At 48.4% G+C, this 13,372-nt stretch overlaps 1 protein-coding gene across 1 annotated transcript in view; it reads right to left on the bottom strand.

Annotated features, from left to right (window-relative positions):
- The window catches only part of DNHD1 (dynein heavy chain domain 1), a 458,413-nt gene that overhangs the window by 51,984 nt on the left and 393,057 nt on the right, over positions 1 to 13,372 (bottom strand). The window contains exon 42 of the mRNA XM_077299004.1: positions 3,217 to 4,082. Coding sequence (XP_077155119.1) covers positions 3,217 to 4,082 — 866 coding nt within the window. The remainder of the gene's footprint in view (positions 1 to 3,216; positions 4,083 to 13,372) is intronic.

Genomic DNA, 13,372 nt, shown 5'->3' with positions numbered 1-13,372 from the left:
CGTTACCTGAAAATCCTAGACGTCTCTTCACGGCCTGAGAAACTACCTATTCCTAGAGGGAAAGTAAAGTCCTTACTTGCCTCAGAGAAATGACCCCAAAGATATAGAAAAGCCCCCACAAATATTAACGGTGAGTTAAGGGGAAAGCACAAACGCAGAGATGAAATAGATTTAGCAAATGAGGCCCGCTAACACTAGATAGCAGAAAATAGGAAGGGAGCTGTGCGGTCAATAGAAAACCCTAAGCAAAATATCCACGCAGAGATTGCTCGAGCCCCCGCACCAACTAACGGTGCGGGGGAAGCAACTCCGTACCCCAGAGCTTATCAGCCGCAAGAACTCACATATTAGCAAGCTGGACTAAACTCATCATACACTGAAATCTTATTGCAGACTGATGAGCAAAAAATAATCAAACAGAAACTTAGCTTCTCCAGAAAAGACCGAAAACGAAGATAATCAGGGGAGATCAGAATAGCACTGAATACATTGACAGCCGGCAACAAGTGGAGGTGAAGCAGAGCTAAATAGGAAACTCCCTAGTGCATAACGAGGCAGCTGATTCAGCCACAGATCCGCAGGATAACAAACAAAGCCACCAGGGGGAGCCCAAAAACAAAACTCACACAATACCACGTGTGACCACAAGAGAGAGCCCGAAAACAGAGTTCACAACAGGGGCTAAGTTCTGGAGGTTCTCCTTATACAGTATAGTAAGTGGTGACTAGGCTCAGGCGGTCCTTCTTATACAGTGTAGGGAGTGGTGACTAGGATCTGGAGGATCTCCTTATACAGTATAGTAAGTGGTGACTAGGCTCAGGCGGTCCTTCTTATACAGTGTAGGGAGTGGTGACTAGGATCTGGAGGTTCTCCTTATACAGTATAGTAAGTGGTGACTAGGCTCAGGCGGTCCTTCTTATACAATGTAAGAAGTGGTGACTAGGATCTGGAGCTTCTCCTTATACAGTATAGTGAGTGGTGACTAGGCTCAGGCGGTCCTTCTTATATAGTGTAGGTAGTGGTGACTAGGATCTGGGGGTTCTCCTTATACAGTATAGTAAGTGGTGACTAGGCTCAGGCGGTCCTTCTTATACAGTGTAGGGAGTGGGGGCTAAGTTCTGGAGGTTCTCCTTATACAGTATAGTAAGTGGTGACTAGGCTCAGGCGGTCCTTCTTATACAGTGTAGGGAGTGGTGACTAGGATCTGGAGGTTCTCCTTATACAGTATAGTAAGTGGTGACTAGGCTCAGGCGGTCCTTCTTATATAGTGTAGGTAGTGGTGACTAGGATCTGGAGGTTCTCCTTATACAGTATAGTAAGTGGTGACTAGGCTCAGGCGGTCCTTCTTATACAGTGTAGGTAGTGGGGGCTAGGATCTGGAGGTTCTCCTTATACAGTATAGTAAGTGGTGACTAGGCTCAGGCGGTCCTTCTTATATAGTGTAGGTAGTGGAGGCTAAGATCTGGGGGTTCTCCTTATACAGTATAGTAAGTGGTGACTAGGCTCAGGCGGTCCTTCTTATACAGTGTAGGGAGTGGTGACTAGGATCTGGAGGATCTCCTTATACAGTATAGTAAGTGGTGACTAGGCTCAGGCGGTCCTTCTTATACAGTGTAGGGAGTGGTGACTAGGATCTGGAGGTTCCTCTTATACAGTATAGTAGGTGGTGACTAGGCTCAGGCGGTCCTTCTTATACAGTGTAGGTAGTGGTGACTAGGATCTGGCGGTTCTCCTTATACAGTATAGTAAGTGGTGACTAGGCTCAGGCGGTCCTTCTTATACAATGTAAGAAGTGGTGACTAGGATCTGGAGCTTCTCCTTATACAGTATAGTGAGTGGTGACTAGGCTCAGGCGGTCCTTCTTATACAGTGTAGGGAGTGGTGACTAGGATCTGGAGGTTCCCCTCATACAGTATAGTAAGTGGTGACTAGGCTCAGGCGGTCCTTCTTATACAGTGTAGGTAGTGGGGAATAGGATCTGGAGGTTCTCCTTATACAATATAGTAAGTGGTGACTAGGCTCAGGCTGTCCTTCTTATACAGTGTTGGGAGTGGGGGCTAGGATCTGGAGGTTCCCCTCATACAGTATAGTAAGTGGTGACTAGGCTCAGGCGGTCCTTCTTATACAATGTAGGGAGTGGGGACTAGGATCTGGAGGTTCTCCTTATACAGTATAGTAAGTGGTGACTAGGCTCAGGCGGTCCTTCTTATACAGTGTAGGTAGTGGGGGCTAGGATCTGGGGGTTATCCTTATACAGTATAGTGAGTGGTGACTAGGCTCAGGCGGTCCTTCTTATACAGTGTAGGTAGTGGGGGCTAAGCTCAGGCAGATCCTCTTAAACAGTATAGTAAGTGATGGGTAGGCTCTGGCGCTCTTTCTTATGCAGTGGAGGGTATGGTGATTAGGTTCTGGTGGTTCTTCTTATAGAGTCTAGCAAGTGGTGGCTAAGCTTAGGCAGACCCCCTTATACACTATAGGGTCTACAGTCTAAGCTCAGGCAGTCCTCCTTATACAATGTAGGTAGCGGTGGCTAGGCTATGACAGTCTCCCTTAAACAGTAGGCTAGGTTCAGGCGGTTCTACTTATAACAGTGTAGGTAAAGGTGACTTGGCTCTGGTGGTCACTTTTATGCAGTATAGTAAGTGGTGGCTAGGTTCAGGTGGTCCTTATATAGGGTAGGGATCAGTGGCTAAATATAGGTAGTCCCCCTATACAGTATAGTATGTGCTGGCTACGCTCAGGCAGCCCTCCTTATACAGTGTAGGTAGAGGTGGCTAGACTATCTTGTTCCCTCTTACGCAGTATAGCAAGTGGTGGCTATGTTTGGGGAGTCCTTTTTGTATGCCCTACATTGTGTAAGAAGGACCACTTGAGCTTAGCCATGACTTAATCTACTCTATAAAGGGGTTTGCCAGAGCATAGCCACTACACCCACCACTGCTTCAGTGGCTAAACTCAAGTAGGCCTCCTTATACATTACAGGTTTTCATGGCCAAGCTTAGGTTGTCCATCTTATAGTGTAGGGAGTAGTGGCTAAGCTTTCTTTTGCGGTGGCTAGGCTCAGGTGGTCCTTTTATATGGTGGTGGCTAGACTACAGTCCTCCTTCTTATATGGTGGCTAGGCTACGGCGACTTCTATTATAGCAGCACAGGGCTATTGTAATATCTTGACATTGGCCAACAGACCCCTTCAGTACTTAATGTACTTCCCCATACCTGCACCCGTAGATGGTAGCGTTCCAGCTCTCGGTGGTCTTCCAGTGCCTGTCCCTGCAGGAGGCTGTGGAGGAGGTGATGCGGATGCTGGAAGACACTCATGTTATAGCTGACGTTGAGAGGTGAGGGCTGAGAAATGTATGTGGAGAGAAGCTTTAGGCGCAGGTGTAAACCCTTGATCCAGGTCTGCAGAGAAACGGGGGAAGTTGAGGAGTAAACATTCCACCACATCGGTACATGACCTTCACACAGCGCTTTCCTGAGCTCCTGACACCGCCAGCAGTAGCAGGAAGAAGCAGCGGCTGTCGTTTCACGTGTGGCTGCTCGTAACAGAGTTTGCAGCAACTTCCACTCGCCAAGAAGGAAACAGATGAGAGGACGTGGATTGGTCTGTCCGACTGGTGGCTCATCAGTATCCACTGCTGTTGATGGATTCTTGTCAGTTTCAATTGGCCACTTAGTGGTCATAGTTTCTGCTTTGGCAATGGAGCTGTGGATCTGGTTCAGATTTGGCTCCTGCTGACCACCTAATGAGACACCTTGAGCGTCCATCTCCCTTTGCAACCTCTCCTTCTCATATTCGAGCTCCATGAGAAGAGTGAGGCACTCGCTTACTGTTTCATGTACCAGTTTGGAGGTTGTATATCCACAATCTGAAGAGAAGCACCTGGAATGGCCCCCATGGTTTTTGTCTATGCCAGGGCAGGAAGTCCAGACATCCTGAGTGGAGAGCAGATCACAGAGAACCTTGTGCCCATACATTTTGGTGGTCACAGTCTTCAGCCCCTCGCTCAGGCCCAGAGCTGCTGGATCCCTCATAGAAAGCAGCTTCTGCAGCGACCGTGTGACTCCAGGGATCCATGGGCCTGAAAAGCAGAAGCAATGAGATTACAAGAAACCCAAAAAATCAGGAGGGACCCTCCTCTCTCCTGAACCTACAGGGCACGCATCAGATTATCTAAAGCTGATAATGAATTATGGCTTGTAAGAGACATCAAAAGCAATACAAAAAGGATTTTGGGGTTATGTCAAAAGTAAAAGAACAGTCAAAGATGCTATAGGATTTTTACAGGGTGAAAAGAGTTAAATGGTTAAAAATTATACTGAGAAGACTCAACTTTTATATTGTTGTTTTGCATCTTTGTCTCAGAAAATAAATGTAACATCTGATCTTCACTGTACTATTGAAGGATTGGAAGAATCCACACTATCTATAAACAGAGAGATGGTGAGGGAACACTTAACTAATTTACATGAATTTACATCTGCTGGTCTAGACTAATTACATCCTAGGGTACTGAAAGAGTTAGCAGAGGAAATTGCAGAACCACTAGCCAGAATCTTTGAACATTCCTGGAGAACAGAAATCCCAGAAGATTGGAGATGGGCAAATATTGTCCCTACTTTCAAAAATGGGGTAGAAGGTGGACCCAGGGAACTATAGGCCTGTGAGCCTTACTTCTATACCAGTAAAGATCTGTGAACAAATTATTAAACTGCATGTATGTAAGTACTTGGATAAGAGTACAGTTATTTACCATAGCCAGCATGGGTTTTGTGAGGAAAATGTATGTCACGATAATGTAAAAACCATAGCTGACGGATTTTTGCACTTCTGACCATGGTCCCAAAAACAAATGGCAGACACTGGGTAACCTGAAGCTTGTGTGTGAGCAGGGTGTGGCTTTAACCTGCAGGTGACCAATCCTGCAAAGCCACCTGTGGTCCCTCCTTCTCAGTCAGGAATGTCTTTGTCTCCAGAGTCTCAGAATGTAAAGATCTCTGACCTCAGTGCATATAATTAACCAGCCCTTTAGTGATGCCCCGAGGCTAGAGTATATAAGTCTCTACTCTTAAGGTACCATTACACTAAATGACTTACCAACGATCACGACCAGCGATACGACCTGGCCGTGATCGTTGGTAAGTCGTTGTGTGGTCGCTGGGGAGCTGTCACACAAACAGCTCTCTCCAGCGACCAACGATCAGGGGAACGAAACTGTCTTCAACGATGCCGAAGTCCCCCTGCAGCACCCAGGTAACCAGGGTAAACATCGGGTTACTAAGTGCAGGGCCGCGTGACGTCACCGCTGTGCTCTGCTTTATGGCCGGCGCTGACACATTCAGTGCAGGAAGCTCTGAGCAGCAGCGCGTAACCCTGTGGAAGCCGGGGGACGTGACAGACATCAGAATGTGAGTATGTAGTGTTTTTTTTTTTTACTTTTACAATGGTAACCAGGGTAAATATCGGGTTACTAAGCGCGGCCCTGCGCTTAGTAACCTGATATTTACCCTGGTTACAAGTGAACACATCGCTGGATTGGCGTCACACACGCCGATCCAGCGATGGACAGCTGGTGACCAGCGATGAAATAAAGTTCTGGACCTCTAGCTCCGACCAGCGATATCACAGCGGGATCCAGATCGCTGCTGCGTGTCAAACACAACGAGATCGCTATCCAGGAGGCTGCAACGTCACGGATCATCGTCGTTCTCGCTGCAAAGTCGCTTAGTGTGAAGGTACCTTTAACCCAGCCCAGAGAGTCAGCAGTTTTTGCCTGAGGAGCTGTACTATGCACTGGGACATCTGGGGTCTGCCTGCCAGCATGGTTTTGCCTGAATAACTGAGAACATGTGAGTTTTACCTTTCTTATTTAATCCCTGTTATTTTTATAATTACCTTGTATATTTCAATTGTCTCATATTGTAACATCTTTATATGTCTTTTGTAAACACTGCCTTTTTGGAGTAAAATATATAAATTACTAGTTTCCGTTCTCCTGTTCTAAAACGTACCTTAAGCCTTCTGAAGGGAGTTACGCTACTGTTTTGGGTTAACTTCGGACCCGTTTAATCGAAGCTGGTGGCAGCATAACGTTGTACTGGGTAGTTGGGAGTCGTTGTAGGGACTGAGCCGTTGATAATTATTGCTTGTGTGAACGCTTCAATGGTACCCTCAAACAGATGCTACGCATGCTGGTTGAGACACAAGGGCGCGACTGGGAGCAGTACCTCCCAAACCTGATGTTTGCTTACCGAGAGGTTCCGCAGGCCTCGACGGGGTTCTCCCCCTTCGAGCTCCTGTACGGCAGGCGAGTCCGGGGACTCCTTGGATTGGTAAGAGAATCCTGGGAAGAGGAGCCGAACCCTTCCGAAGTGTCCATAGTGGAGTGTGTCATGCGCTTCCGTGACAAGATGCAGACCTTGACGCAATTGGTGCATGACAACATGACGCAGGCTCAGGCTGACCAGAAGCACTGGTACGACCAGAACGCCCGGGAGCGGACCTACCACGTGGGTCAAAAGGTGTGGGCGCTGGTCCCCGTACCAACGGATAAGCTTCAGGCAGCCTGGGAGGGCCCGTACGTCGTCCACCAACAGCTCAACCCGGTCACCTACGTGGTCACGCTTGACCACTCTCGGGGTAGGCGAAAGGCCTTTCACGTCAACATGATGAAGGCTCATCACGAACGTGAACCTTTTGTCCTACCGGTCTGCAGCTTGCCCGAAGACGGGGAGGAAGACACCCTCCTGGACATGCTGGCCCAAGCCAAGGCCGGTGGGTCCATCAAGGATGTGGAAGTAAGCGCCTCACTAACCGAACCCCAGCGGTTGCAGTTGCGGACCAAACTAGAACCCTTCCGGGCCGTTTTCTCCAACCGACCTGGAAGGACTGAGTTAGCAGTCCACGAGGTGGACACCGGGAATCATGCCCCACTACGGCGAACACCTTATCGAATCTCCGACCAGATGCAGCAGGTTATGCGCCAGGAGATCGATGAGATGTTACAGCTGGGGGTGATTCGACGGTCAAAGAGTGCGTGGGCCTCACCTGTAGTGTTGTGCCAAAGAAGGATCGGACTACCCGGTTCTGCGTGGACTACAGGGGGCTTAACGCCATTACAGCCTCTGACGCGCACCCAATGACGCGCATCGAGGAGCTGCTTGAGAAGTTAGCTGGCGCAAAATACCTGACAATAATGGATCTGAGTCGAGGATACTGGCAGATTCCCCTGAGCCCCGAGGCGCAGGAGAAGTCAGCCTTTATCACACCCTTTGGACTGTACGAGTCCACGGTCATGCCCTTCGGCATGAAGAATGCCCCTGCCACTTTCCAGCGGATGGTCAACCTCCTGCTTCAGGGACTGGAGGAGTACGCCGTGGATGACATTGCCATCTTCAGTTCCTCCTGGGAGAAACACCTGCAGCATCTCGAGGAGCTGCTCAGGCGAATTCACCAAGCTGGGCTGACTATCAAACCGGGAAAGTGCCAGATGGGCATGAGGGAGGTTCACTACCTGGGACACCGGGTAGGCAGAGGCACCCTAAAGCCAGAGCCTGAGAAAGTGGGAGCGATCGTGGACTGGCCCACTCCCAGGACCAAGAAACAGGTGATGTCCTTCCTGGGCACTGCAGGGTACTATAGGCGCTTCGTACAGCACTATAGTAGCCTGGCAAAACCTTTGACGGACCTCACCAGGAAGAAGCTACCCCACATCTTCAACTGGACCGACAGCTGTGAGGGGGCCTTCCAGGCGTTGAAAACAGCACTGTGGAACGCTCCTGTGTTGAAAGCAGTCAACAGCAGTCGACCGTTCTTGGTACAGACTGACGCCAGCGAGTTTGGCCTCGGTGCTGTGCTCAGCCAGGTTGACTCGGAGGACCAAGAGCACCCCGTGTTGTACCTGAGCCGGAAACTTTTGCCGAGGGAAGTGGCCTACTCCACCATCGAGAAGGAGTGCCTGGCCATAGTCTGGGCCCTGCAGCGCTTGCAGCCCTACTTGTACGGCCGTGCCTTCACGGTGGTGACTGACCACAACCCTCTGCTCTGGCTAAATGCCATGTGTGGAACCAACGGCAGGTTGCTACGCTGGAGCCTTGCCCTTCAGCAGTTTGACTTCACCATTGAACACAAAATGGGCAGGGAGCATGGAAATGCAGATTGACTGTCCCACCGGGGTGAACCTGCTGAGGTGCGCATGGAGGAGCACCGAGCAGTCCTGCCTCCGTAGCGCACACCAGATGGGGGAGGTGTGAGGAAAATGTATGTCACGATAATGTAAAAACCATAGCTGACGGATTTTTGCACTTCTGACCATGGTCCCAAAAACACATGGCAGACACTGGGTAACCTGAAGCTTGTGTATGAGCAGGATGTGGCTTTAAACTGCAGGTGACCAATCCTGCAAAGCCACCTATGGTCCCTCCCTTCTCAGTCAGGAATGTCTTTGTCTCCAGAGTCTCAGAACGTAAAGATCTCTGACCTCAGTGCATATAATTAACCAGCCCTTTAGTGATGCCCTGAGGCTAGAGTATATAAGTCTCTATACTCTTAACCCAGCCCAGAGAGTCAGCAGTTTTTGCCTGAGGAGCTGTACTATGCACTGGGACATCTGGGGTCTGCCTGCCAGCATGGTTTTGCCTGAATAACTGAGAACATGTGAGTTTTACCTTTGTTATTTAATCCCTGTTATTTTTATAATTACCTTGTATATTTCAATTGTCTCATATTGTAACATCTTTATATGTCTTTTGTAAACACTGCCTTTTCGGAGTAAAATATATAAATTACTAGTTTCCGTTCTCCTGTTCTAAAATGTACCTTAAGCCTTCTGAAGGGAATTATGCTACTGTTTTTGGTTAGCTTCGGACCCGTTTAATCGAAGCTGGTGGCAGCATACCGTTGTACTGGGTAGTTGAGAGTCATAGCGACTGCGGCGTTGATAATTATTGTTCCTGCCTGAGAGGGAGTATTTATATCGCCTCGCTGCAGCATGCCCATTAGCCAGTACAAAGCAGGCAGCCTTTCTGGCGACTAATCACCCTAGGTGCAGTACCTAATCTGACCTGAGAGAAAGGGGGGCACCAGAGGGCTGCAAGTTTCAAGTGGAACTGTAAGTGGGATATACATAAATCCCTGCAGTTCGTGGTATATTGAAGAGCAGTGGGATACCTAAAATAAGCCCCTGCGGTAAACTAAGAGGCCAATAGCCTTGTGTGTGTTTTTTCATCACATTGTAGCAGTGGAGGGATAACTAAGATAAGCCCCCCTGCACATGTGATAGCCGTCTGTTGGCCTAAAGTCACCCCGATCCGTGACGTAGGGGTGACGGTCACGGTGTGGATCGTGACAAATTGGGTGCAGCGGTGTGGATTCGTGACAGGTTTACAGCAAACAAGTCATGCCAGACTAATCTAATTTCCTTCTATAATGGAATCACTGACTGGGTGGATCAGGAAATGTAGTAGATATAGTAAATCATGACTTCAGAAAATCATTTGATAAAGTATCTCATACTATCCTTATTGAAAAAATGACCAATGGGATTGACAAGGCTACGGTTAGGTTGGTTAATAACTGGCTCAGTGTTAGTACTCAAAGAGTGGTGATAAATGGTTGCACATCCAGTTGGAAGAATTTCTCAAATGGAGTACCACAGGCCACTTTTATCAATGATGTAGATGCAGGAACTGAGGGTAAAATGATTAAAATTTGCTGCTGATACAGATATAGGGGGAAAGCTAATACTAGAGAAGAGAGAGAGAGGATTCAAAAAGATCTAAAGATACTGGAACTGTGGGCAACACCTAACAGAATGGTTTTTAACAGGGAGAAATGCAAGATTTTACATCTGGGAAAGAAAAATTAAAATTATCGTATTTTCCGGCATATAAGACGACTTTTTAACCCCTGAAAATCATCTCAAAAGTCAGGGGTCATCTTATACCTCGGGTACAGTGTGTTCAGGGAGCGGTCCTAGATGGTTCCCAGGGTCTGGAGGAGAGGATACTCTCTTTCAGGCCCTGGGATCCATATTCATGTAAAAAAAAAAGAATATAAATAAAAAACATGGGATATACTTACCCCCCGATGGCCCCCGGCTCTCAGCGGTGCAAGCGGCGGCCTTCCTAAGGATGCATTGAGCGAAGGACCTTCGATGACGTCGCGGTCGTGGAGTCTCCTCTCCTCCAGATCCTGGGAACCATCCGCACCGCACACGCCGTATAAGATGACTGGGCGTATAAGATGACCCCCGCCTTATACGGCGAGTATATCCCAAACTCCATATTTTATATGGAACAGTTGGGGGTCGTCTTATACGCCCTGTTGTCTTATACACCAGAAAATACGGTACGTCTATAGAATGGGAGGAATAGATCTAAGCAACATAACGTGTGAAAAATTCTTGGGTATACTAATAGATCACAGACTGCACAGGAGTCAGCAGTGTGATACAGCAACAACAAAGGCAAACACAGTTCTAGGATGTATTAGGAGAAGCATAGAATCTAGGTCACGTGAAGTAATTATCCCCTCTACTCCTCCTTGGTCAGGCCTCATCTGGAATACTTGGTCTAGTTCTGGGCAGCACATTTAAAAAAAAAAACATTGAAAAACTGGAGCAAGTTCAGAGAAGACGGGACCAGGATGGTGAGCGGAGGAGGTGTCCTACGAGGAACAAATAAAAGGATCTGGGAATGTTTAGCTGCAAAATAAAGGCTAAGAAGAGACTTAATAGCTGTCTACAAATATCTGAAGGGCCGTCACAGTGTAGCAGGGTCATCACTATTCTCATTTGCACATAGAAACACGAGAAGCAATGGGATAAAACTGAAAGAGAGAAGATATAGATTAGATATTAGCAGGGTGACAGTGAGGGTGATCAATGAGTGGAACATGCGGCCACGAGAGGTGGTGAGTTCTCCTTCAATGGAAGTCTTCACACAGAGGCTGGGCAGACATCTGTCTGAGATGGTTTAGTGACTCCTGCATTGAGCCAGGGGTTGGACAAGATGACCCAGGAGGTCCCTTCCAACTCTGATATTACACAGTTACATCGGTATAAATTAGTCCCTGGTCCATCAAGTCCAACCTTTCTCCACCAATTGTACATTTCATCACTAATTTAGCTATAACCCACAATGTTTTGTGTCCTGAGCAAATTGTCTGACCCTTTCTTAAAAGCTGTTATAGTGTCGGCCATTACTTCCTCTTGGTCGGAATCCACTGTCTGACTGCTCTGACTGTAAAGAACCCTTTCCTATTTAGGTGCCGGAATCGCCTTTGTACAAACCATAATGAGTGCCCCCTGGTCTTCAGTATGGTCCTTGGAAGGAATAAGTCCTGTGCCGTCCTCTGTACTGACCACATACATATATTATACATGTAAATGAGATCTCCTCTGAGGCGTTTGTATTCTAAGCTATGCAAGCTCAATTTTTCCAACCTTTCATTATATGAGAGGCCTCCATCCCGTGTAGTATAGGAGAGGCCTCCATCCCGTGTAATATAGGAGAGGCCTCCATCCCGTGTAATATAGGAGAGGTCTCCATCCCGTGTAATATAGGAGAGGCCTCCATCCCGTGTATTATAGGAGAGGTCTCCATCCCATGTATTATAGGAGAAGTCTACATCCCGTGTAATATAGGAGAAGCCTCCATCTTGTGTAATATAGGAGAGGCCTCCATCCCATGTATTATAGGAGAGGCCTCCATCTCGTGTAATAAAGGAGAGACCTCCATCCCGTGTGTTATAGGAGAGGCCTCCATCCTGTGTAATATAGGAGAGACCTTCATCCTGTGTAACATAGGAGAGGCCTCGATCCCCTGTAATAAAGGAGAGGCCTCCATTCCGTGTAATATAGGAGTGGCCTCCATCCCGTGTAATGTAGGAGATGCCTCCATCCCGTGTAATATAAGAGAGGCCTCCATCCCGTGTAATGTCGGAGAGGCCTCCATCCCGTGTTATGTAGGAGAGGCCTCCATCTCGTGTAATATAGGAGAGGCTTCCATCCCGTGTAATACAGGAGGCCTCCATACCGTGTAATAGAGGAGAGGTCTCCATCCCGTGTAATGTAGGAGAGGCCTCCATCCCTTGTAATGTAGGAGACGCCTCCATACCGCGTAATATAGGAGTGGCCTCCATCCCTTATAATACAGGAGAGGCCTCCATCCCGTGTAATATAAGAGAGGCCTCCATTCCGTGTAATATAGGAGAGACCTCCATCCCATGTAAAATAGGAGAGACCTCCATCCCGTGTAATATAGGAGAGGCCTCCATCCTGTGTAATATAGAAGAGGCCTCCATCCCGTGTAATATAGGAGAGGCCTCCATCTCGTGAAATATAGGAAAGGCCTCCATCCCGTGTAATATAGGAGAGGCCACCATCCCGTGTATTATAGGAGAGGCCTCCATCCCGTGTAATATAGGAGAGGCCTCCATCCCCTGTCATATAGGAGAGGCCAGTGCAGCGCCCCAGAGTCCTGGTCGTTGCAGTACTGACGCTCCGCCGCTCAGGGGAGTGATGGTACGTCTGATGGCACTGAAGGAGTTCACCTGACCAGGTATCACAGACACCAATACACTTCACAGTCTGGCCTCCAGGGGGAGCTAAGGGTGCTATGTATTAGGCCACTCCTCACAATCTGGTAAAACTGGGGGTTGGATAGGAAGTTAGACAGAAGCTGACTGGGTTGGAACCAGGCAACATCCTGTGGCAGAGGGTGTTGCAGGGGAAGATTCAGGGGGGTCTCTGTCAGGGGTGGGATCCTGACAGTGACCTAGCGAACAGAACGTTACGGAGCCACGCCTGCACTTGAATGCAGTGGCATCCCAAGAAAGGACAAGAAGCGGGGTTTATTGTGGAGAAGTGAGAAACGAGATCGTAGCAAAAAGGAGATAACACCAGTAGGAGTCGTGCTGTGAGACCGAGGCAACATCCTACTGAGGCGCGTAGCCGGTGGCCGGAACGCCGAGGAAGTATTGGGCTCCAAGCATTACTTCAAACCAACGGCAGGGCAGTTAATTATAGGTTGGCTGTCTCACCAAAATCACCTAAGCAGACATAGGGGGCAATTGTGGGAGAGGGGCGACGCTAGGGTCCCGGAAGAACTCCAGGCCTACCCGTCATACGGGTGCGTCCTAGCCATATCATCTGGGGGACGGAGAAGAACATCAGAACAGATACAAGTTATGAGAAAGAACATCAGAAACAGACACAACAGTTGTGAGGACTATCCCGTGGTGCTCAGCAGGGAGGTACTACAACACACAGGCGCTAGAAGGTAGGCACAGATTTCCACCTGCAAAGGGAACTCTGGATGTGCCATCGGACCGGCCGGTCTCAGCCAGCCCTGTTAGCAGTACTCTGGATTG

This window comes from Ranitomeya variabilis, chromosome 3 (genome assembly GCF_051348905.1).
Source record: "Ranitomeya variabilis isolate aRanVar5 chromosome 3, aRanVar5.hap1, whole genome shotgun sequence".
Taxonomy (NCBI): domain Eukaryota; kingdom Metazoa; phylum Chordata; class Amphibia; order Anura; family Dendrobatidae; genus Ranitomeya; species Ranitomeya variabilis.
Note: the sequence above shows the minus strand (reverse complement) of the source record. Positions and strands in the feature narration are given on the sequence as shown.